General features: G+C 34.6%; 1 protein-coding gene across 1 annotated transcript in view; it reads right to left on the reverse strand.

The window, feature by feature from the left end:
* Window positions 1-23,400, reverse strand: part of SEMA3E (semaphorin 3E) — a 233,406-nt gene that overhangs the window by 50,090 nt on the left and 159,916 nt on the right. Inside the window, exon 5 of the mRNA XM_070424157.1 lies at window positions 8,980-9,073. Coding sequence (XP_070280258.1) covers window positions 8,980-9,073 — 94 coding nt within the window. The remainder of the gene's footprint in view (window positions 1-8,979; window positions 9,074-23,400) is intronic.

Genomic DNA, 23,400 nt, shown 5'->3' on the forward strand with positions numbered 1-23,400 from the left:
CTTTAAAAAACTTAAATAGCTTAAATATATTTGTAAGATTTGAAAAGTAATCAACTAAGTTATAAATGGGACACTTTGTAAGGAAGTTCATTTTCAACTTGAGTTAACTAATATACTCTTTAAAAAAATAAAGATTTTTGTTATTCCAGATTTAGAAATAGAATAATGAGATATAAATTGAATTCAAAGACTTAAGACAAATAAGTTTTTAGAAATGTAATTGTAATAAACTGTTTCATTTACAAAAAAGAGAAGTAACTCTGTTTTACTGTTCTCAAAATTCACTATGGATACTTAAAAACTATATAGAATATAAATACACATTTCTCACAAAGAAATTTACTTTTAAACTATACATACTATTTAAAAGAAAGAAAGAGAGAGAAGCAACTGGGGTAGAACATTAATAATTGGTAAATCAAGGTAAATGGTATACAGGTGTAAATCTTATTCCTCTTTTAATTTTTCTTTGTATTTAAATTTTTTCAAGATAACAAGTTTCATAAAATAGCTATACTAATTGGGTTTACCCTGTATGCTGAGAGGTGTTGTAAGAAAAATAAGAAAAAGTGAAAAACAAAGATGCTTTACATCTAGACTTAAGAAAATATAAATTGATAGAGAAAATTCTATAAAAATTATTTAGTCCTGGCTGGTGTTGCTGAGTGGTTAGAGCATTGGCCTGTGCACTGCAGGGTCAAGGGTTCGATTCCCAGTCATGAGCTCCATTCTTGGGTCGAAGGTTAGATCTCCAACCCCACTTGGGGCACCTGCAGAAGATAACCAATCAATGTGTGTCTCTCACCTCTCTCTCTCTCTCTCTCTCTCTCTCTCTCTCTCTTCTCCAACCTTCCTCCCTCCCTTCCACTCTCTCTAAAAATCAATGGAAAAAATATCCTTGGGTGAGGATTAACAACAACAATAAAAAGAAAACCCGAACTCTCTTAAACATGTTCTTTGGTAATAGAAGGGGGAAGCAAGCAACATAATTTATGTCAAAGTAACGAGTGCTGTTTTCACCTGAAATTTTAAATCCAAAAGTGAAGAGAAAGTATTCTGAGATAAAATGCATTCAGTGGTGAGGGATATGAAGCATATGTGGGATTCTGCACTCCTTGAACGTGGATAGGAGTCATGCTGAATTCATTAAAAGGCCTTGGGCATCATCATGTTTATGGCATTAATGAATGAGTTGGCCATAAAAGAGTTAACTATTGAGCCTCCAGAGTGAGAATTTTTTTGATGTAGCTTGTTTCTAATTATTATACTTGATTACATTTCTCATCTAAAAATAAAAAGGCCATTTTCTAAAATTTTCCTAAATGTCACTTATTTTTCTAATATGGACTGGGCTGAACGTTTAATGTATAAGGAGGACAAGCTTTCTTAAAAATCATGAGTTTTCTATTTCATAAGTTTTAAATATTTGATTTAATTCCCTAAAATATTCCTAGAACTTTCATACCTGAAATTGTTGTTATTATGGGAAACTAATCTTTATATTAGTTCTCGTCAATTTTATTGTACTCCGCTCAATTTCGGACATTGTTTCAAAGTTCTACTTTGAAAAAAAATTAAGTAAATTCCATAAAGTTAACAAACAAGTACCTCTAAGAGCCACTAGATGGCAACCCTATGATACCAAAAAAATACTATATTCAGGGCAGGTTTTCTGCACAAAGGAATAAAAGATGATATATTACCACTTTTACCCAATTTCCCTTTTTTGTATCCAGATAAAGAAAATAGTTTGTGAACAACTCGAATAACACAATATGAACTGTATGACTTAAACTTCAAAGAAGTTAAACAGGTGCTCAAATCTATACGCTATGTAAACCGAACCAAATGTGTTTCTACTAGAAACATTAGATTTTCCCCAGAAGGAAAAGATTCTCCTTTCATATCTTATTATCAACGTGAAGAACAGAATAAATGCATATTAACAGATAATAATGACATTTGGCCAAATACTCCCCTAAGAAAAACTAAGCATTCTAATGAAAAACAATGAACTTGAATAAAAGTTAAGGCCCAAATGTGACCTAACAGTAATTAAATGAGCAAAAGTATTCACCATCATTATAATTAATAGTATTTATAATAAATATATAGTTTCCAGTTGAAAACTTTAAAACTATAACAATTTGGCATAATTTAGAGAAAATCTGTGAATCAATATGTAGATATTTTACTGAGAGCAAAAATAACATCTGGATCAATCACATTTTCATGAATTAAAAAGAAAATAGTGCCATATAAATAGTAAAATAGGTTTTAGAGTTTCAATGATAATATCAGAACTACCCAAGTTTTTGGTGTCCTATGTCTATAGAGACATGATATTTAATAACTATTAGCTTAGCCCAAAACTGGTATATAATCTATCTTGATACTCTGAATATATATAACCACTTGATTTTTATGCCATGTTATTTTCCATTGTTAGTGCATGAGCTTCTGTTGGTAACTGCTGTTTTGTTGATTTTAGATGGTCAGGTGTGGTTATAATTAAAAAATAAAGCACATCTGCAGGGTATTTTGACAGGTGACTGTCACTTATCATTGTCATGCTCAACAATAGTCTCTATGTACAGAGACAAGAAACCTGGCAAACTAAGCCTGCAGCTCGAAATCTGCTATTTGACCTTGGCACAACCATTCACTGTCTCATGGTCTCAGTATCTGCAGGATCAGAGAGATCTACATGTGATTTCTTGAGCTGCTAAGTTTTTATGGTCTCTCTGTTGCACACCTCCTCCCCCTTTTTTGTTTTGTCTTCTTGTTGTTTTCGCCTGAAATTCTTCACCTCCTTTCCTACTTCTCCTCCCAGTTACCTGGCGATTGCCCACTTTCTTCCTTAATCCTTCCATGACCAAACCTTTGTTAGTGTCATCTTAGCTTAGTATCATCATAGCCCCATGCCTATGTCCATCATATTGCTTTCTGACTATATTTTATTTAACTCCTTATACGTTTGACATTATGCCTCACTAGAATGCAGACTTCTTGATGTGTCTTATATATTCTTTTATACCCAGTACCTTGCACGGTGTCTGGAATACAGAAAACACTCTATAAACAATTGTTGAATCAATGAATGGCATAATCCTATATAATAAAAGCCTAATATGCTGTGTCCGACTGTTCCACTGTTCAACTAGTTGCTATGACGTGCACTGACCACTAGAGGGCAGATGCTCTGACCGATAGGTTAGCTTGTTGCTGGGGTCCAGCCAAGGGGGACTGGATGAAATGGACTCGACACTCCCTGGAGTCCTCCGCAGTTCCTCCCCGGCCTCTAAAATATTTCTTCTAATTAATTTCCTTTCAATGTGCATGAATCTGTGCACCGGGCCTCTAGTGAACTAATAAATGAATATATCCAAACCTCTTTAGGTATTTAAATAAAGAAAGCGATGAAATACAATAAGGAAAACTCAGGATAAGATTCTGATTTTTCAAAACTTCTTCAGGGGGAGATATCAAAAGAAAAAACTATTAGGTATTTATATGAGTTAGAGTTTTTCCTTGAATTTTTGCTCCTCAAGAGGCCTTGTTATTTAATTATTTTAATTCATGAATATAAGGATTCTATTTTCTTCTATTACTTGTCCCCATCACTTTCAGCCCCCCAAAAACTGTGTCTACACTAAATTATTTATATGAAAAAATGATACAGCTATCGACTCCTGGCAATATATAGAAAAAATTCCACTGTAAATAATTATAAGTTGAAATGCAAAATTAAAATACTTTTGTATGTAATACTTTTTAAATAATACAAGCTCTATTTGAAGGGTTAGTTAAGAGTACTGCATTGCCTTAATATTTTATGGAACTTTCCACTTGCTTTGTTCATGGACTTTTTAATCAGCCAATTGAAGACTTTATTCACCATATTGAAAATATCGATCTCAATTGTTTAGTGAGAAAAATTCACGGTAGTTTTTCATGCCCTCTTTATCTTCTTATGGTTTACTTAAGCATTTCTTCTATTTATGCTGTAAATGTCTCCAAATCTAATGTGAAATACATTTGCCTCATGGAAAGCAGACAGTTAAAGACTGATTTAACTGCCTCATTTCATAACTGAACTATATAATTTTGTTAGAAAATTATTCTACTTTAGATGCATTATTTTGCAGAATGACTATGACATGTGTAACTGCAAACAGAAACAAAACACACTCGGAAGATAAATACGGGTAAGAATGATCCACATAATCCATCATCCCAGTTCCCCCTCAATTTGCTTAGAATGCTGAAACGGGAAGAATGTGTTGTGTTTTGTTCTTCGTTATGTAGTTGCTGTGCGGGCTTTTTGTTTGTTTTGCTTTGGCAGGTCACCAGCACTAGCTATCAGTGTTAAGAAGGTGGCTCCTGAGGCCTGAATGAAGAAGGAAAATGTTCTGAGCCTCTTTATTGGCAACTGCCAGCACCCAAGGCTGTACCCTGAGATTTCTTGGTAGCAAACCGGTGACATTTATATTGACATGGTCAAACGAGATTCCTAAGGGAGAGGATGTCAATGGGGAATTGAAGGGTGGAGCTTCTTTTCTTATAACTTTTTATTTTGTTTTGAAGAAACCTTAAGCAAAGTATTCAAATAGTTCCTTGGGGACTCATGGTTATGGCCAGAAGCAACAGTGAGCATGTGGATAACTGGCATTCTGCCAGATCTGAGAGCAGCCGCCTGTGATAAGAAATTACAGATATTCTTAAGGGATGGAAACATGGTAAGGGAGCAACTTTAAGTCTAAGTTTCTATAAAGTTGCAATGAATTCAAGACACAAGCCAGCACGTTCACTTGTTACAATTATAGAGGCTGTACTTATGAAGACATATTTTACCTTCATTTATTTTTTAAATTTATTTTTCTATAGTATTAAGTTATATTTTGTGGGAAGAGATCCATTGATAACTCTGCTCTGAATTTTATTTAAAATAAACATTTATTGATTAAAAAGGTCTTCATGATATTAAGAGCTTGAAATAATCAGTTAATTTTTCCCTGCATGTATTCCAACTCCTTTTCATTCAATCAACATCTACCTTTAATTAACAGAATTTGTAATGAGGAGACATATTCACAAAAGTCTCATTATTACAGATAAAGTGCAGGAAGAAAATTTCAGTGGCTGTAAACTTTTGTCGATTTATTTCCTGAAAATAGTAATACAGGGCAAAAAAAAAAAACATAAAAAGAAAATTTTAGTGAGTGTGAAATATCTTATTGGTGGTTACTTGTTGAAATAATTTTTAGCAAGTCTTTAATTTAAGGAGTATCTTAAAAATAGCCCAACCCCAAAGCTCATACTTTCAAAGCAAAGTGGTGTTAAAAGGTACAGGACAAATTAAAGTGGTCTATCCCCCCAAAACTAGTAACATGTAACATGAATGTTAGTACACCTCAGGTGTGGTGGGTATTAAGTTACGCCTCGAACTGACAATACAATTCTGGCTCAGAATGAAATGCGTTGAAAACATGGTAATAGATTGGACAAGGCAAAATATAAGGGAAATCATAAAGTTACCAAAGATGTTATCAACATAATAAGGAGGATATTGCAACAATGCATCATACATCATTGATTAAAAGAGTCAGGTATAATCTTTCCTTCTGGCCAAAATAACATATAACATACAGAAAATGTTTCCTGAATTTTAATATTTGAGTTACCAAACCTACCAATTTGGTAGCAAGTAAAATACTAAGTATCTTTGGATGGTTTGAAAGGTATAGGCAAGTGATGTAGCAATTCATTTACTAAATATTCATTGTTTCAACAATCTTTTACAAACCAGGTTCTACTGTCTTGTATACTTAAAACTACTTTAAGTATAATATTAGTAATCACAGTAAGGGATAAATGTGGTTAAACATTTAGAAATATTACTCCTAGGATATGAACTTATATGCCACCAAAATAAATTATATTAATACTGAGTGACTTTTGATGAGTAACCCTAATTAATAGATTTCATTTTTCGTTTTGATCGGTTTCTGAACATACAGAACATAGCTCAATAAGGAGCTTGTTTCACTCTTTAACTTCTGTTTCACATAGAATCATCACAAGTTATTAACATTTTACTAATAAATTACAAGTTTAATGAAAATGTATTTGTTAACTTGTTTCACCTAGCAAATAATCTTCATTCTATCTTCAATTTTACAGTAAGATTTTACTCTATGTCAATGGAATCTAAGGTAAGTGAAATAAAAAATGTATCTAAAGTTAAGAAATTATAAGAATGTCTCTGATTTGCAAGCACATTTTTTTAGTTGAGAGCCCTGGTGGTTTTATGAGTTTTGTTACAAATTCAAGTTGTTGTGTTTTCTTTTCTTTTCTTATCATGAAAGTATATCTTAATGTGAGCAGGCATTATATGTTAAGTTTGACCTGTGACTAACAAAGAAACAAAGAAGGAGCAATGGTCTCAAGATGGTCATCGTTTTTGCTGGCGTCTTGTCCTAACTCATCAGCAGAGAACATGTGTGGTCAGAAAATACCACATGAATGCATTCTTTCCCTGTCAGAGTAAGCTACCTTGAGCTTGCCAAATTCCAACGCAGGTAGCTCCACTTTTTTTTTCCAGCCCAAATTCCTGTTGCTTTTTCAATTAGATAAGTTATTTCTACTTCCTCTCTTTTTAAAGAGTTGCTGGCTGACATAGGTTATCAGGTTTCCATCCCAGTGGCTGCTGCATTTCCACAGTGAGTGAATGATCTCTCAGAGGTACTTTGGGATGAAAGCTAGTGGATAAAATGTGAAGAATTATATTTTTATTTCTTCTCTTTGGTGGGATTATTCTATAACGTTCGTGTTTAGCTTGGAGGGCCCTTTTGATTTGATTTCTCTTCTGAATAAGTGAAACAGCCACCCAGACGGTAAGCATTTCACATTTCAGCAGAGTGTAATTCAATTTAGAAGTTCCATGAAACACACTTGGAAAAGTCTCTGCAGTAATATTTCCCCTCTTTAAAAAATTCGGTTTTAAATTTCTTGTTTCACGCATAAACAAGCTCCAGGGAGTCTGAAGGGTGAGTAGCAAAAGAAATTACTTTGAACAATTTAAATAAATCATTAAAAACAAATGATGTTCTAATCTTTTGAGGATTTCACTATACAACTGCTGTGTAACTTTAAAAAAAAATTCTTTTATTGATTAAGTTATTACATATGTGTCCTTATTCCCACGTTACCCCCTGTCTAACTTTTAACTTTCAATACCATTTGTAACATTCTTATAAGTAATATCCTAAAATTTATTTTGTTTGTTCGCTTCTTTAGGAACCCCAGTGAGTGTTCCATTCAGTCAATATTTATAGGAGGTCTTTTCTGTACAAGATATTGTATGATAAAAGAAATGTGATAGTCTCTTTCATTCAGACATTCAAATCTTAAACAGCTGCAGCTAGAAATCAATAAAACATTAGGAAAAGTTGTATGAGTCTATCAAATGCATGTAAATTAATTATCTGCTGCTAATCTACTAAGAATTTCTCATATTTACGGATCTGGCATTCTCATTCCTATGGTTTTGATTCCTACTAAGTCTGAATTGATGTAGGCAACACTATTCCCATACTAAAAACCTCCCTTCTTCAATATCCTGTTTACTTACACATAACCACACATGCACACACACACGCAGAGGTTAACAGAGGAACTCAATATATCTTATAAATGTTTTCTTTACAATTTTACATTCTTTAAAAATATCACATCTCTTTATTCAAGCCCCTGATGAACTTAATTATTATGTGAAATTATCATCTTACAGCCCTTTCAAATTGTGAAGCTGGAATAAATGAAACTTTCCCTATTAATTAAAGCTAACATAAGATGGAGAAATGTAGGAAGTGATATATAAAGCCCATCAAAATCAATTGTCTGGGATAAGTTCAGGCAACACAAAGTCTGTAGAACGCACAGAAACATCTATATCAGCTCTAAATCAAGCATAACATATTTTGATTAATCATCAGTGGCGGGGGGGGATGTTCAGTTTTGCCATTTATTTCAAATAGGAAGACTCTACATGTTTTTTATACATTCTCATTTTCTGAAAATAGGCTGGCCTTAGATTAGCATGTAACTCTAAGTGTTGCAAATGACATAATAGGAATTTGTACATCGTTCTATACCTACGTCAGAACCTCTCAACACTGAAAAATCAGAATGATCCCTAATAGCACCTATGTTACATGTCAGAGACCACCCTCTTCAGTCTTACAATTGGGAACTCATCCATCTGTCTGTACCATCATAGTGCTGCAGTTTTTAACAAGTGTGCCACTTTAAACCCCAAATAGTATAAGAGAAAAAAAATAGTATTGTGCTGTGTCTTAGTAAGGTTCTTCATCGAATTAAATTGAATCAAACTGAAATCTTCAGACATGGCCAGCTCATTCCATTATTCCAATGTGGGCATTTAGTGGTCATTTGAGCTGGTTGACTTCTATTGTTTACACTCTAGATTAACAGGAATTTTTATAAATAACTTTGAAGTTTTCAATTAGGATGACTTTCTGTTGAATTCTACTGAAACAGAGGAAAGCACCAAGAAAAGACTATTAAAAGTTCCCATAAAATCATGGAAAAACTAAAATATAAAGAATTAACATAAGTTAAAATAGTTTATCTAGCTAAATTTTTATAAAATATATAAAAATTCAATTCATATAATTGAATTTTGAACAATGCATGGTACAATACAAAATATCTTATATCAGGTGTTAAGTGACAATTTGTGTTTTCAGAATGAGACACCCATACTTCAAAGCTGTTGCACTTATTTTTACAGTCAAATTAGCTCAAGTTAGCATGACTTGAAATTTAATATCATCCCTCCCAGCACAAACAGATAGGTATGACAAAGCAACATGCACAAGGAAATACCAAAAGAATGCAACTGAAGTTTCAAAACCGATAAGACCAGCATCTGACGTCTGCTGCAGCAATAGTTACCAATTAACGTGGAGATGAAGGAGGAGTCGGGATCGAAGGGACACCTGCCCCTTCCTCTCTCAGACCGGTGTGATTCCAGGTGAAACAGGGGATCCTGAAAGAAAACCAAAAACACCAACTTTAATAAGAACTACTTCAATAAACATATTAACCTTAATTATTTACAAAACAAGTACTGCAAATAGGGCACTGGACAGTAACATCAAGTTATTCAGGAACAAACTTTATAAATAAATGCATGGGTTTTGCAGTCATATATGGGTTTTCTCACTCCTCCTAAAAAGTATGCAGGTGATGAAATTAGTAGTTTTTATCACTTGATCAGACAGTATTAGTTATTCTGAGATGTGTCAGTTGAATATTCCAAAGGAATGAAAACCTGCTGAAAAAAGGTCACTAAAAAGAAGATTCAGTGATAAACATGGCAATGGGCTTTGGTTCTACAAGACCATTATTGATTTTTTTTCAAATAGTCTGTAAAGGAAGTTAATAAAAATTTCCATCAATAATCTGAAATATTTATTTACAATCATTTTTATTCTTCATCACATATTCTTTGTAGAGACATCTAAAACTTAATAATTTAGAGAATGATTACTGCATAATTGTTTGAACATATTAGTGTAAATAAATGTCACACTATGAGCAACATTTCAGTCTGGCTTTACACAAATGAGGTATTGAAATCAATAGTTCCATGAAAAACTACTACTTTATTGGTTCCTATTGCAAGCACATAACCACAGAAATTTTCTTGGCATGTTCTCAGATTTCAAAATTTTCAGTAGAAGATTTTTTTATAGTTACTCTCCATTCATTGTGCTATAGATGGTTTGGATAAAAGAAATTCAGCTTGGGAAAGTGGCAATAACATTTAATATTGAAAATATGGTAGAAAAAAATCACAGTTGACCCTTGAAAAACATGGAGTTTAGGGCCTCCATGCAGTTGAAAATCTCCATAGAACTATAGTCAGTCCTCTGCATCCACAGATTCCCAACCACAGGTCGAAAATACAGTTGGTGCTTGATTTTTAAAAGAAATCCAGGTATAGGTGGGCCCGTGCAGTTCAAGCCTGGGCTACTCAAGGGCTAATTGCACTTTGCAATAGAATATTGGTGATCCTGCCCATTGTGGCATAGAGGAGTAGCCTTTCCCATAAGTGAATCATGAACCTATAAACAATCCTAGATTCCTGAGTAACATCCGGGAAATGCACGTACTTCTCACAAACTTGATCTTTCCTAGCCACCCCAATTATCCCACTTTATTGTTTCTATCCTTATGTCGCCATTCTTACTGGACATGCTTTCCTCTTTCTCTCGATGATATCTGCCTTTCCAAAGCCTTTCTGGTAAATGCAGCATTCACCTGACCCCTGTAACCTCCAGACATATCCTTGGAATTGAACCACAGCCTATAGAACAGATATGTCCTCTTGACCCAGAATGTGACTAAACTGATATTTTAAGCAAAAAAACAAGTGTTACCTATTTAGACACTTTACATAAATTAGTAGAGTGCATGAATCCTAATAAATAATTTGAGCCATTTTTGAGTTCACTTCCATACAGATAAAAATGTTTAATGACATGACAAGAAAACGTTTGTTCAAATGAGACATAATTATTGGCCTACCCAGCTAATACCTATGCTGAAGGACTTTCATTAAATTTGGGAAACAGACCCATAGCATTACACAGAGGAGGAAGGATCAAGTCTAGGAATATAACAATTGCTTGTCACTGTCACTATATAAACATTTGGAAAAATAGGTAAGGTATACATATGTTCTAATATAGTTAAATGTCCAAATGCTTGGATATAAAGCTGTTTAAGGGGTATACTGAACATCTTTTTTTTTTTTTTTGAGCTTTTGTTGCATTATTTTAGAACAGAGGCTTTCTTTACCTCATTAAGCTGCATATGACAGAAAGGCACACTGATCGAATTCACCTTAATTCCTTAGGACGCAATAGATTATTTCTGCAACTTTATTCAACTGAGGTGTGAAAATTGTTAAAAAGAAGTACAAAGAAAATATTTACCATACGGAGTAGTACTGATACTATGATGGAAAGCAGGCAAATTCCAAACTTTTATTGCTTTATTTTGCATAGATCAAGATAACTTCGAAATTAACTACAAATTCAAATCTAAAGTTTCTCACATTATTTTGAAAGTTCAATGTGGTCTTAAATGTAGTATATGATTTAGTGCACAATCCAATAAAATACTAAAATGCGAGTAATATAATTTTCTTCCATGAAGTGGGATTTAGCAACCAAACCAACCAGAAAACCTGAGGCATGATGACACTGTCAGTGACCCCAAAGGAATCGAGTTTATGGTTCAAATACTGTGTAATGTTGGTGTTTAACCCTATTGAGAATGTTGGTCACGACTTATATTGGCTTCCCATTATCTGTGTTTTAACAGCTGGAATTTCTGCCTGAGTTATGTGGCTTAAATTTACAAGACATCACTAGCATTAACAGCGTGGGCTGTACTTTTTGTTTCGGTGTGATATGGAGACGTTTTTCAATGGATCCTCCTGTGCTTGAGAGAAAGCAGGACATCTAGGTTACAAATGTGCACAGACACATGTGCTTTTCAGAAAAAAAAAATGTTTGTAAAGAATAAATGGTATATCTTCCCTGGAGAATTTTCCCCTTTAGGCCTTGAGGAAAGTCCTCAGAACTCAGCAAGCCTATTGTAAGTTATTTTCCATAGGTGTGAGTCCCTGTATGTCAGGTGTTAAATACCAGTTAAACAAAATGAGAATTTCCCATCTGTAGGATGTCAAAAGTACATTAGAGCATTACAAATGCTAAAAAACAAATAATCACCTATTATATTAGATATTTCTAATGATTAGAGAAAAAGTAAAATACACAAGGCTCATACACATATATCTGTCAACAATGAAAACAAAACATTTGGTACATAAATGTCTAGAATAAATAAACATAATATGCACTTTACTTATTATTATTCTTTTTAATCCTCACCTGAGGATATTTTTCCATTGATTTTTAGGAAAAGTAGAAGAGAGAGGGAAAGACAGAGAAAAACATTGATGTGAGAGAAACACATTGATTGGTTGCCTCCTACACAAGCTCCAACCAGGGCCTGGGCAGAGGAGGAGCCTGCAACAAAGGTACATGCCCTTGACTAGAATCAAACCCAGGACCCTTCTGTTTGCAGGCCGACATTCTATCCACTGATCCAAACTGGCTAGGGCCATAATATGCGCTTTAATTCTTAATTGAATAGTTATTTAATAATCTGTATCACAATTAAATTTTGAATATGATTTGCTTCTTTTTTATTGTCTAAAGTTTTACATATGTCTCCTTTTTCTTTACCATTTGTTTTTCATCTCACTTTTTTATGGTAAGCAATAAAAACATTTATTAAAAAATATCTGAAACATGTCATAAACATTGAATAAACAAAGAGGGGAAAAGTACAAAAAGGGGATAAAGTTGTTAGTAATCGTTTTGCATTTTAATTTCTTTTGTTTTCTCATTTTTTCTCTAAAAATAATGCACTTTATTTTTTAATGCTTTAAAATTTAGAAAGCACTCTTGATGAGTCCCACCATCCAATCAAAACTCAGTAGCACAATCTGATAGACTTTCTTTAAAAGTTCAATACATGATAATACCCACAGTTCTTTAACTACATTGTCCCTTTGGAAAAAGTGAATTCAATCTTCCTATGCTCTACAACACTAACTCCTACTTAATGAGAAAATGATGTTGAAAAATTATTTTACAAATATTCTCCAAGACTCCTCCAGGCAAAACTTCTCTCATGGACTATGCTATGTATCTTTGCTGCATTATCCCCCACTGCATTGTGATTATGTTCATATGAATAATTCAACAAACACTCAAGAAGCCTATATGTGCTAAGTATTCAGTCAATATTGAATTTAAGAAGCATGATCCATACGACTTCATTTAAACCCCATAAAAATTAAGCAAAGAAGCCTTTTTAATTGCTAATTTAACAAATAGCAAAGTCAAAATGAACAGGTCACTAAAAATAATATGTAGCAATCTAAGTTTTTTCATTAATCAATCTATTAACTATACTTCAATATCCAGTAACTAAATTTTAAAAGTTGAATTAGACAAATACATTATTTCAATGGCAGAAATAAAATTAGGTCTTTGATACTATTTTCTCTTAAACTGGTAAAAAGTTAAAGGAAGAAAAACTCGGACAATGAGAATAGGAATAGTAACAAGAATTAGAATAAGAGTCAAGATATTTTACAAAGAGAGTTAATCCAAAATAAAGATAAGAAAGGTTCAGATTTGATCTTAGTTAAATGCCATAACTAACCTCTTTCAACCTCAATTTCATGACTTATAACAAAGAAGAAATAATATTTTTATGCTGATATCTCCTATGACTATTGTGAGAATCATAGAAAGAATTGAAGATTAAAGGGCATTGAAAAACTACAAGAACTAGAAAATTTGAATATAAGACATAACCATATATGAAAAGAAAACTGATCTTTTAAAAATCCAGGGATCTGAAACTGGGTTTCACATAAAACCCAATGGTGCATAACATTGATTTCATTCAACATTTTGTTTTTGTTGTTCTACAATTAACTTTAAAATCTTGCTCTATATTATAAGAAGCCAATATGGTATAAGAGTGTACATTAATATGGATAGAATTTCAAAGAACTATGGATAAATGGTGGATTATTCAATGAATGGGTGTTTGGACAACTGGAGTGCCATCTGTAAAAAAAAGTTTGATTGTTACCTCATGTCCTCTAACCCTGTAAACAAATTTCAGATCAATCAACAATTTAAACATAAGAAATAGGATTATACAAGGAATAGAAAAAGGTATAAAAGTTTTGTATATACTCCTGGGAAAAAGGGCTTTTAAAATCATAAATAAAATCCAGAAGACATAAAATAAAGAGTGATAAGTATTATGACAAAATTTTAAAGAAAAAATACTAAAGGAAAAAACAAAATTTTTTTCCACTCAAATAAAAAACAAGGCTTTCTTTTTTGCTTACTTTATAATGAACTCATACAAATCAATGAAAGACCACAAAATAAAATTTTTAAATGTTGTAAGACCATAGATGTATAAAGTAAGATAGAAATATCTTTTCATTCTAGAAAGCTATCAAAACTATTGGGGTTATATCACAAAGGCTAAGATGTCAACTTGAAGAAGTATCTACTTTCCAAGGAAGAGACAATTTCTTAATCACTAAGAACAATAACTGAAAGGGATCAAAATAAGCCTAAACAAGCCTAAGAATATGAACAGCTAAATGCTGGCAATATTATTTAGAAATATCCTTTAAGGCCATATTAGAAAATATCATATTATAATACATATCTGGTTCTAAGATTAAGATATGTATTTTAATTATTTGAAAGATGAGCACACCCAATCTTCTTATAATTATAGCATGGATACTGATTTGATTCATTTACCTTATAATCATCTTTGTTTGATTTTGTAAAAAGTCAAGTTTAATGTGATAGAAAATTCATCACATATAGTCAATCCCTTTCTGGACTACCTAGTTATTCCAACTTTAAATTTACAACTCAGAGTGAGACATTTCATAACAAATTACTCAAGATGCTTACTTGGAATCTCTTTACATAAACAAATGATACACTATTCAAAGCAGAAGTATATGAAAGAAGGCTGACAAAAATAAAGTTGTGCAGTAATTGGCATAACAGTCTAGATTTCATAATTTCAGTTCCTGGTTAATAAAATACCAAAAATTTTAGTGAATATAACAATGTATGCCTATTTTTTGAACAGTTGTGAACATGCTATCCAGTACAGATATTTTAGGGTGGATTTGTAGAACAAAAAGTGGTAGTAGTAAACACTTGTTCAATGTAAACTTCTGATTTTCTACATATACTGTATGATAAAATAACTGGCACAGCATGTCCAATAAGCAGTTGAATTGAACTGTACCTGTTTCTTAGATAAAATATATGATATAGATATTTTATTTGCATATATAATAATCTATATGTATAAAATAAAATTAAGCATTTAATATGTAAAATATCAAATGAGATATTAATATGAAATTATTTACTATTAAGTTAGTATTTATTTAATATTAAAATATTAAATAGGAGAATGCTAGAAATAATGAACAAATATTTATGTATACTTTCAAACATTTAACTGAAAAATGGAGGTCTTTAGACATTTACACATGGCAAGAAATGGACCATACTGACTCAAGTTAGCTTTATGATCTAGACTTCTCTTCTGTACTGCTTTTCCTGTCCACCTTCCCTGGGTTTGACTATTTTCACTGTTATTCTGACCACACACAATGAAACAAGAATCAAAATTCTTTTTTGAGGACAAAGCAGCTTTTTATAAAACTATGAATGTCTACTTTTCATGGGAAGGAAGTCATAGCGTCTCTTTAATATGCAGACAGCCTTCAGAGCTATCCCTCATTTCTGTGTCCTTGTTCCCTTTCACTTGGACACATTTGAAAACTCAATTCTATGAGTGTTCTTACTACTGACTGAGTCATACATGATCACAAAGGATCACAGTCCTGTGTGAGAAAGTAAAGAATTGCTGGTAAAAGGAAAAATAAATCCACCATCTGCACAGTTAGAACTGGACAGCTGCAAGGGAAAGGACACTTTTTATAACAAATGATTTGCCATTCCACCCTGGCTGGGACCATACAGCTCTTGGAGTTAAGTAGTATCAATAGAGGCAATTATGGAAAATAGGGTTACGGTACAATGTCTTTCATGGTTATCAGAGGAGTCTGGGCTATGTGATTCCTGGTTTTTTCTCATGAAAAGAGTAAATATGCTTATACAGAAATGTATCCACACTGTAGTAACCTATGTAGTTAAAGATGAGTATTCCAGAATTATTTTCCAAGCTGATAATAATTAAACCCTTTCTGATTTTATATTTGCCAGTCTAATCTGCTTGATACTTGAAATGGAAAAGCCCGCCCCCTGAACTGGTCCTCAGTATGACACTGTGCTCCACCCTTCTTCTTGCACCTCAGTCCTCCCTTTATCAAACCACAAAAATTAGCTTATTACACAAAAGTAAAAAGGGATGCGCGCATATCTTAGCATGTTTTTGTATGATTATTCTGGAGGCTCATGACTGTACATATAGAATAAGTTAGAACTATAATAAAATTAAGAGACAACAAGCATGTTTGACGAGGACCACATGACCAAAGACAGCAGAATGCAGAATAAACAGTACCTAACATAGCTCCGTATGACATCATTTCAGTGTGCACTTCAATTCAGTGTACGCTGTAGTCCTGTGTGAACAGCGCGGTGTTAGATGCTGCAAAGGTAATAATTAATTTCTGAAGAGCACTTAACAAGCTACAAAATAGTTACCCAAATGTTCATATTGTTTATGAAAAATCTTTAAGTTATGTATTTAAAGGTAGCGGTGCTCCAAAAAATATCACAGGACAGGAATTGTGTCTTCTGGGCTCCAGGTAGGGAAATACAATTAGTATAATGAGTACCTCAATGTGCAAAGTCTCATAATGAGCTACACACAACGAGGAGAATAGGAAATTAGAACCTAATTCTAGTTTTTGGGGTGGAATGGTGTGGGTTGAGAGAGACAATGGTGATATTCTGGGATGTTTTTCTTAAGGAATCCAAAAATCAGTGGATTGAGCTTTATATTAGGAACACTACGTCTCAAGTATTGTGCTAAAACATTATTTAGTTGTTTATTTATTTTTACTATAACCTCATGAGACAGATAATTTTATCCTCATTTTACAAGTAAAGTTTCCGAAGCTCAGCAATATTAAACTTAGCCAAAGTCACACAGCTAGCAACGGGAAGATCTAATGCCAGTTTCTTACCCACTCTCATGTAAGAGGGCATTCTAGAAGTAGAACAAAACATTTCTTTCAAGGCTTAGATGAAGGGCTGGGTAAAAAAGAAGTGAGTAGCTCTGACTGACTGCAACCTGACTTGTACAGGGGAAGGTTAATAAGCGGGAGGGAGGGAAGACTGAGGAAGTACATTAGAGCCCGACTGTGAAGGACACCGGCTTTCGGAGATAAGGCATTTAGGCTTCTTTCAGTCCATGTGCAGGGGTAAATCATGAATGCTTTAAAAAGGCCTATTGTTTCACAAGGTTCATTTGACAGCAGAGACATAGCTGGACTGAAGAGCAATGAAAACTGTAAGGAAGCTAGTGGCGGTACTCAGGGATAACAATGGTTCTGGCAGGCGGAACAGAGCGGGAATGGATTAGAAAGTTAATTTAAAGATACAGCTGAAAGGATTTCGCCACTGACTCAACTTAGAGAAAAGCTAGGTTGCGGTAAGGAGCACAGTAAAAAGGAATGAAAGGAAAGGTGCTTAAGGAAACATGATAAATTTCATTAAGAATGCGTTTGACTAACAAATTTGGATACTTTTTAAATGACAGGGAATACCAGAAAGGCAATATAGGAGATAAAAAAAAATGTTAGGACTAGGAATTCAGATTTGTGAAAGGACATGTGATGGCAATAGTTGATGCCAATGGAGAAGATAAAGAAATCAGATGATGACAACGCTGCTGCTGGTGGTGATGCTGATAGCTGACAATTATATAACTTTTACTATTTGCCAGGCACTACTGTAGGTGCTTTACTGATATGAATCCAATCCTCGCAACACCCCTATACACGAAGTACTGGAACAAGCTCAGGCAGGAAGAGGAGGAATGACTTGCTCTACATTACACAGTCAGGAGGAGATTGGGATTAAGCCTAAGGTGTGGAATTATTATGGATAGTAGAAAGATAGATATATACATAGATGTCGATGTTTATCTATGGACCACTATCATCAGTTTAGGTTGTTTCTTTCCAGAAATAGAAAGGTCTAAAAGACACAATCCAAAGTGCTAGTGGTAATTTAGTCTGGGGAAGGGACTGAAGTTGGGAAAATATTGAAAAAAAAAATTTGTCTCTGTATTTTGAATTCCTTACAAAGAAGAAGGCAATGACTTGTATGACAGCAAATGACTGAAATAATATCATTATTTACATATTAAGTCAATATATCACTAAAGAGGAAAATGTAGACTATATAAATATAAAAGCTGAGAATAATGATTTTTCATAATCCTACTATTAAGGGACAACCACTGTTGAAGCGATATTTCCTTCCAGTCTTTGTAACATTTTTGATATCTTATTTCATAGAGCTTATGTTGAGTTTTACTTGGGTGTCAAACAAATCTTACATTCTTTCTCCATTTCTTTTAAAAATACGTTTTAATCCCCAGTGCTCTGATATTTTAGCTACAGAAACTTTTCTTTAGCCCTGAACAATCGCTGATTTTTATGTAGATGTCACTGTAGTGAAGAGGTGTCCACCAACTGGTTTTTGTCTTGAAACAAGGTAAGCATTCTCCACTTAACTATCGCAGTGTCCCCTTGATTCCTATCACTTTTGTCCTGTCACATATTTAGCCGATGCAAAATGTGTATTATCTCAAACGGGATTTGGTCACGTGAGGGGAGAGAAATGGGGTCCTACAGAAAGTCCTGAAAGAAAACACCATTAACGCAGGTTTTGTTTACTTTTCTTCTTTCTTCTTGTGTTTGCCAAAGCTGCTACACTGGGGTTCAGTTTCTTGTATGTCTTTGTTTGTTTTATAGCCTTTTTGCACGCAACTTTATGTTTAGGCCGGCCTCTATATCATGTAAGTAACGCGTTGTCATTACTCGCCAGATGTTCCTGGCAAGGTCCTGAGAATCTTCCAGGAACTTCTCTGCAGTGCGTAGGATCATCAAGCAGTGCTATTTGATCTTAAGCACCTTCCTCCAATCTGGTGGCATCTTAGCTGACAAAATGGCCTTGGACTTCCTCGCATTTGGTAGCCCTCTCCTCCTTAGCAGCATACGCTGAAACAAGTTTTCACTTTAGTAAAATCCTTTCAGTAATTTCAATAGAAAATCAGCAAGTAGTTGGTTCTTAAGAGGGAGAGGGAATACGCTATTATCTGTATAAATCTGGATCCAATCAAGAGACAAATTACCCTACAGTAAGTTAAACAGGGGCCACTGAATACAAACAAAGTGATGATAGGAGAGCAAGTATAAAGATGAACTGGAGCTGAGGAAGGACTGACTGGGAGGGAGATGCAGGTCTCATTGATGCTTCCCTGCCACTGAATGGTGGTGAAGCTCGTGGTGTTGCCCAGTCAGAGCTAGTGCCCTGTCCCCAGGCCAGCGGAACGACGCTGGGCACACACAGGAAGTTCCCGTGCACAGGGCATCAGCGGAAACTTGGAGTTGACTAGTAGGCCTCCCTCTGTAGACCCCAGCCAGCTGGTCAGGTGTCACGAGTGGGTGGCTCACTGGATGGCCAGCCCCACAGCCCGCAGCCTGTGCATGGGGAGAGGAAAGGGTGCGAGGAAGCAGCAAACTGCACGGTCTGGGGGACAGTACATCCCATATGCCCTCGGGCTCCTGTGCTGCCGCTGACCAAATGGAAAGCAACAGCCAGATGCTAGAGGGGTTTGGTCCAGCAGGCACCTCACCCTGAAGAACACCACAGGGGCTGAGCAGGGTAGTGGTGGTCCTCCTCATGGAGGAAGGGTATTGGATTAAGGAAGGAAGCAAAACTAGAAGCAGGCCCCAAAGGCTGGACTACAGTTAATAGACAGAAACCCAAATTAAGAGCCTTTTGGGGGCCCACTTAGGATAGAAAAAGTATGCAAGGTGAAGGTATCATCACACCAAAAAAAGTGCTGATATAAACTGGCATAGGTCATAAAAGAGCCATAAAAAACATACTAGCTGCTGCCTTCTCCGATTTAGCCCCATTACTATGTACCAGTCCTTAGAATAAAGAAGGCTTGCTAATTCCAGCTTAAAAAAAAGTTTACTTGGACAACCTCAGGTAGAAATAGTCTACAATTAATGCCAGCTGAGGTTCAGGAAGATTCCTGGAACTGAAATCAAAGCAGTTCACTATAGAGATTATATAAGAGGTAAAAATCTAAAAGATTATTAAGAACTTAGTAGTAGAAAAGGAGAAACAGTCAAAAATAATTAGTCCAGAAGCTGGAAATGTCACTATATATATATATATATATATATATATATATATATATGTAGAGAGAGAGAGAGAGAGAGAGAGAGACTATACATATGCAGGTATATATGTGATCTTGAGTTATCAATAAACATTGATAAAAATATTTAAATAAGTTTAATGTTTAAATGTTTGATCATACCTAATTTTGAATTTAAAAAGTCAAACCAACACTAGATTCTTTTCAGAAACATCTTTTACAGACTCATTTAAATTCAGAAAATAGATGAAGATCTGGCAGATAGTATGTTATAAATAATTAGGTTAAGTAAAATGATGGGCTCTAGCCAGTTTAGCTCCGAATCAGCCCACAGACTGAAGGGTCCCAGGTTCAATTCCGGTCAAGGGCATGTACCTCCATTGCAGGCTGGATTCCTGGCCCCAAGTCAGGACACATGCGAGAGGCAACCAATTGATGTGTCTCTCTCACATGATGTTTCTCTCTGTGTATCTCTCCCCCTCCCTTTCAGTCTCTCTAAAATTCAGGGGGAAATATTCTCAGGTGACCATAAAAAAAAAAAAAAAAAAGATGAGCCTGTTTACATGTGCTCATTATATCTTTTTAGTGAATGATTTCAGTGACTACCATCAGGATTATGTTGGGCCATGATGAAACAGAAATAGAAATGGCAATCTCTTCCCTAGAAACACTCCGGTATTCATATAGAAATTATAATTCATAATTAAAGTTTGTTTTTAAGTATGATGAAAATGCAAAGAGAAAGTAATTAACTTCACCAGGTGGCAGCTGAGATAAGCACACAGAGGAGATGATATATGAGCTCAGTCTTGAAAAAAATGAGTTAGGATTTTTCAAGCAGAGAATACAGATGAGTTTGTTTTTGTGTGTGTGTGTGTGTGTGTGTGTGTTTTAAGTAAAAGATCAGTAAGAGCAAAGACATAAGCAAGTGAGAGAATACAGTATCTTGTGATTGCCTCCATGGTCTCTTAGAGTAAGGGGAATCATGAAGGTTGTGTAGAATCTACCTCCTCTTTTTTTTGTCAATCTGAATTTTTTAAAAATATATTTTATTGATTTTTTACAGAGAGGAAGGGAGAGAGTTAGAGAGTCAGAAACATCGATGAGAGAGAAACATCGATCAGCTGCCTCCTGCACATCTCCTACTGGGGATGTGCCCGCAACCCAAGTACATGCCCTTGACCGGAATCGAACCTGGGACCCTTCAGTCCGCAGGCCGACGCTCTATCCACTGAGCCAAACTGGTTTCGGCTGTCAATTTGAATTTTAAGAATTTTATTATTAATGAAATTGTTTTCTTACGATGTCTCTAGGAAATTATTTTATGGATGGTTTCCGATAGGTATAGGAAATACGAATGTAGAGTGCTAGATCGGGTGAAGACTACGGCTAAGATTTTTGAGCCAGCAAGTAGATAATAGAGAAAGCCACGTGAATCAATAAGAACATCAAGGAAAGCTGGCACTGTAGGAAAATTCACCAAGCAGAGAATTTCTGCATCACCAAAATTAAAGGGTTGGAAAGGCAGACTATTCAGAGCTTTAAAACTATTTAAAACATAATGGTCCTAAAAACTAAAAGAGGACAGCTTCTATATAAAAACTATACCACCAAATGCTGCAGAGAAGTATCATTAGTTGAGGAGTTAAAGAGATACTTATTTGGCAGCTAGACAGTCAAGAGCAATAGTAATGGGAGCAGTTTTAGAAAAGTGATACCCTGCAGGGAAGAACAGTGAAAGTTGAGGAATTGGAAATGGCAAATACAGACTCTGCTGTGAAAACATTTATAGGAAAATTCATGGGAAATTCTAGAGTTAGCAAAATAAGGAAGAAGCTTATAGAGCAAATAGAGGTGAGGCTAAATTTTCGTTTTGTAATTTTTATTTTTAGAATAAAGAAGTCTAAACATTTTTGTGTGATGAAAGGAGAGAGAGAAAACATGTGGCAATTAATCTAGTGAAGAAGAAAAGAGACGACAAAGGGCATAGACGGAATAAGTAATCTTGGAGACAAGAGTCCAGCGGTGTCTGTACCTGAGACAGTGAAAGAATAGCACCAAATACTTAAATTTAGAAGTAAAAAGAGGGGAGGCTGTGGGTTTTTACTTCATGTCCTCCATTTGCTTTTCTAATAGAAAGTCATTTCAAATGCTGAGAGTTAAGAACTAGGAACTCCACACTGGAGACAATATGGTGCGGGGGGGTGGGGGTGGGGGTAGGGGGGGAGTTAACATTGAGTGTGCATTACTATGTACCAGTCCTTAGGGCATCTGCTTCCCCAGATAGCATATCTCAGAAAACCCATACAACTTTGGCAAGCTTTATATTAAAATAGAGACTTAAGTTTACAGATGAGGAAACTGAAATCTAAAAATGTTTATAATTGACCCAAAGTCACACAGGTAGTGGGGAACAGTACCCATATTTGAAATTTCATCTGTCCAGTTTCAAAGCCTGTATACTTTTCGCTACATTATTTTACCTTGGAAAATTGGAGGAGAGTTAACAGGGGACTAAAAATATGATTGACTACATGTAAGTGGCTAAATAACAATGGTGACAACCAACAACCCTTAATTGTCTCTAATTATAGGCAGTAGTTTGGGAGTAGCGGTAGGGAAAGCAAAAGATTCAAATGAACCAGGGTTAGTAAATCATAAAGGTGAATATACAAAGAAAAAAGTAGTTTGTAGTGGTGTTTTGTAAATATCACTGCAGTGAGGTCTCCATTATGTCAAGAAGGGAGTAAAATTTGGAGAGATGGATGAACTGAGAGAATAGGAAGATGTCTACAGACAACTGAGGAGGATGATCAAGTTTAGAGAAAAGAATAGAATAGTGGAAGGCATAGATTGATTCAGAAGGTGCCTGCATAGACACAATTATTAGCATCACCATTAATTTCTTTATATGGTGCTTCATAATTTATAAAATGCCCTAAAGTATTCGTGCATATACTGGAAAGAATTTGGCCTTGGACAATGCAGCCCAAATTTGGCTACTTAGTGTACAGCTTTAAGAAGCAAGGTAACCTCTTTTAATTTTCCTCATTTGTTATATGAAAGCAATAATTCTTCCCTGTGGGAGGTTATGAGCATCAAAGCACATGGAATGTATTCAATATATGGTGTTATATTTATTAAGATTATTATTGAGATGATTTAATTCTTACAATAAGACTGTGAAGTATACACTATTACTTCATTGATATCAAATTTTAGATTTAGAAGATGCCTTCATCTCATTTTACAAATGAGAAAATGCGAGATTAGAGAGAAAAACAGACTTTT

The sequence above is a fragment of the Myotis yumanensis genome, unplaced genomic scaffold, assembly GCF_028538775.1.
Source record: "Myotis yumanensis isolate MYYU_CA2020_CCGP unplaced genomic scaffold, mMyoYum1.0.hap1 SCAF_9, whole genome shotgun sequence".
Classification (NCBI taxonomy): domain Eukaryota; kingdom Metazoa; phylum Chordata; class Mammalia; order Chiroptera; family Vespertilionidae; genus Myotis; species Myotis yumanensis.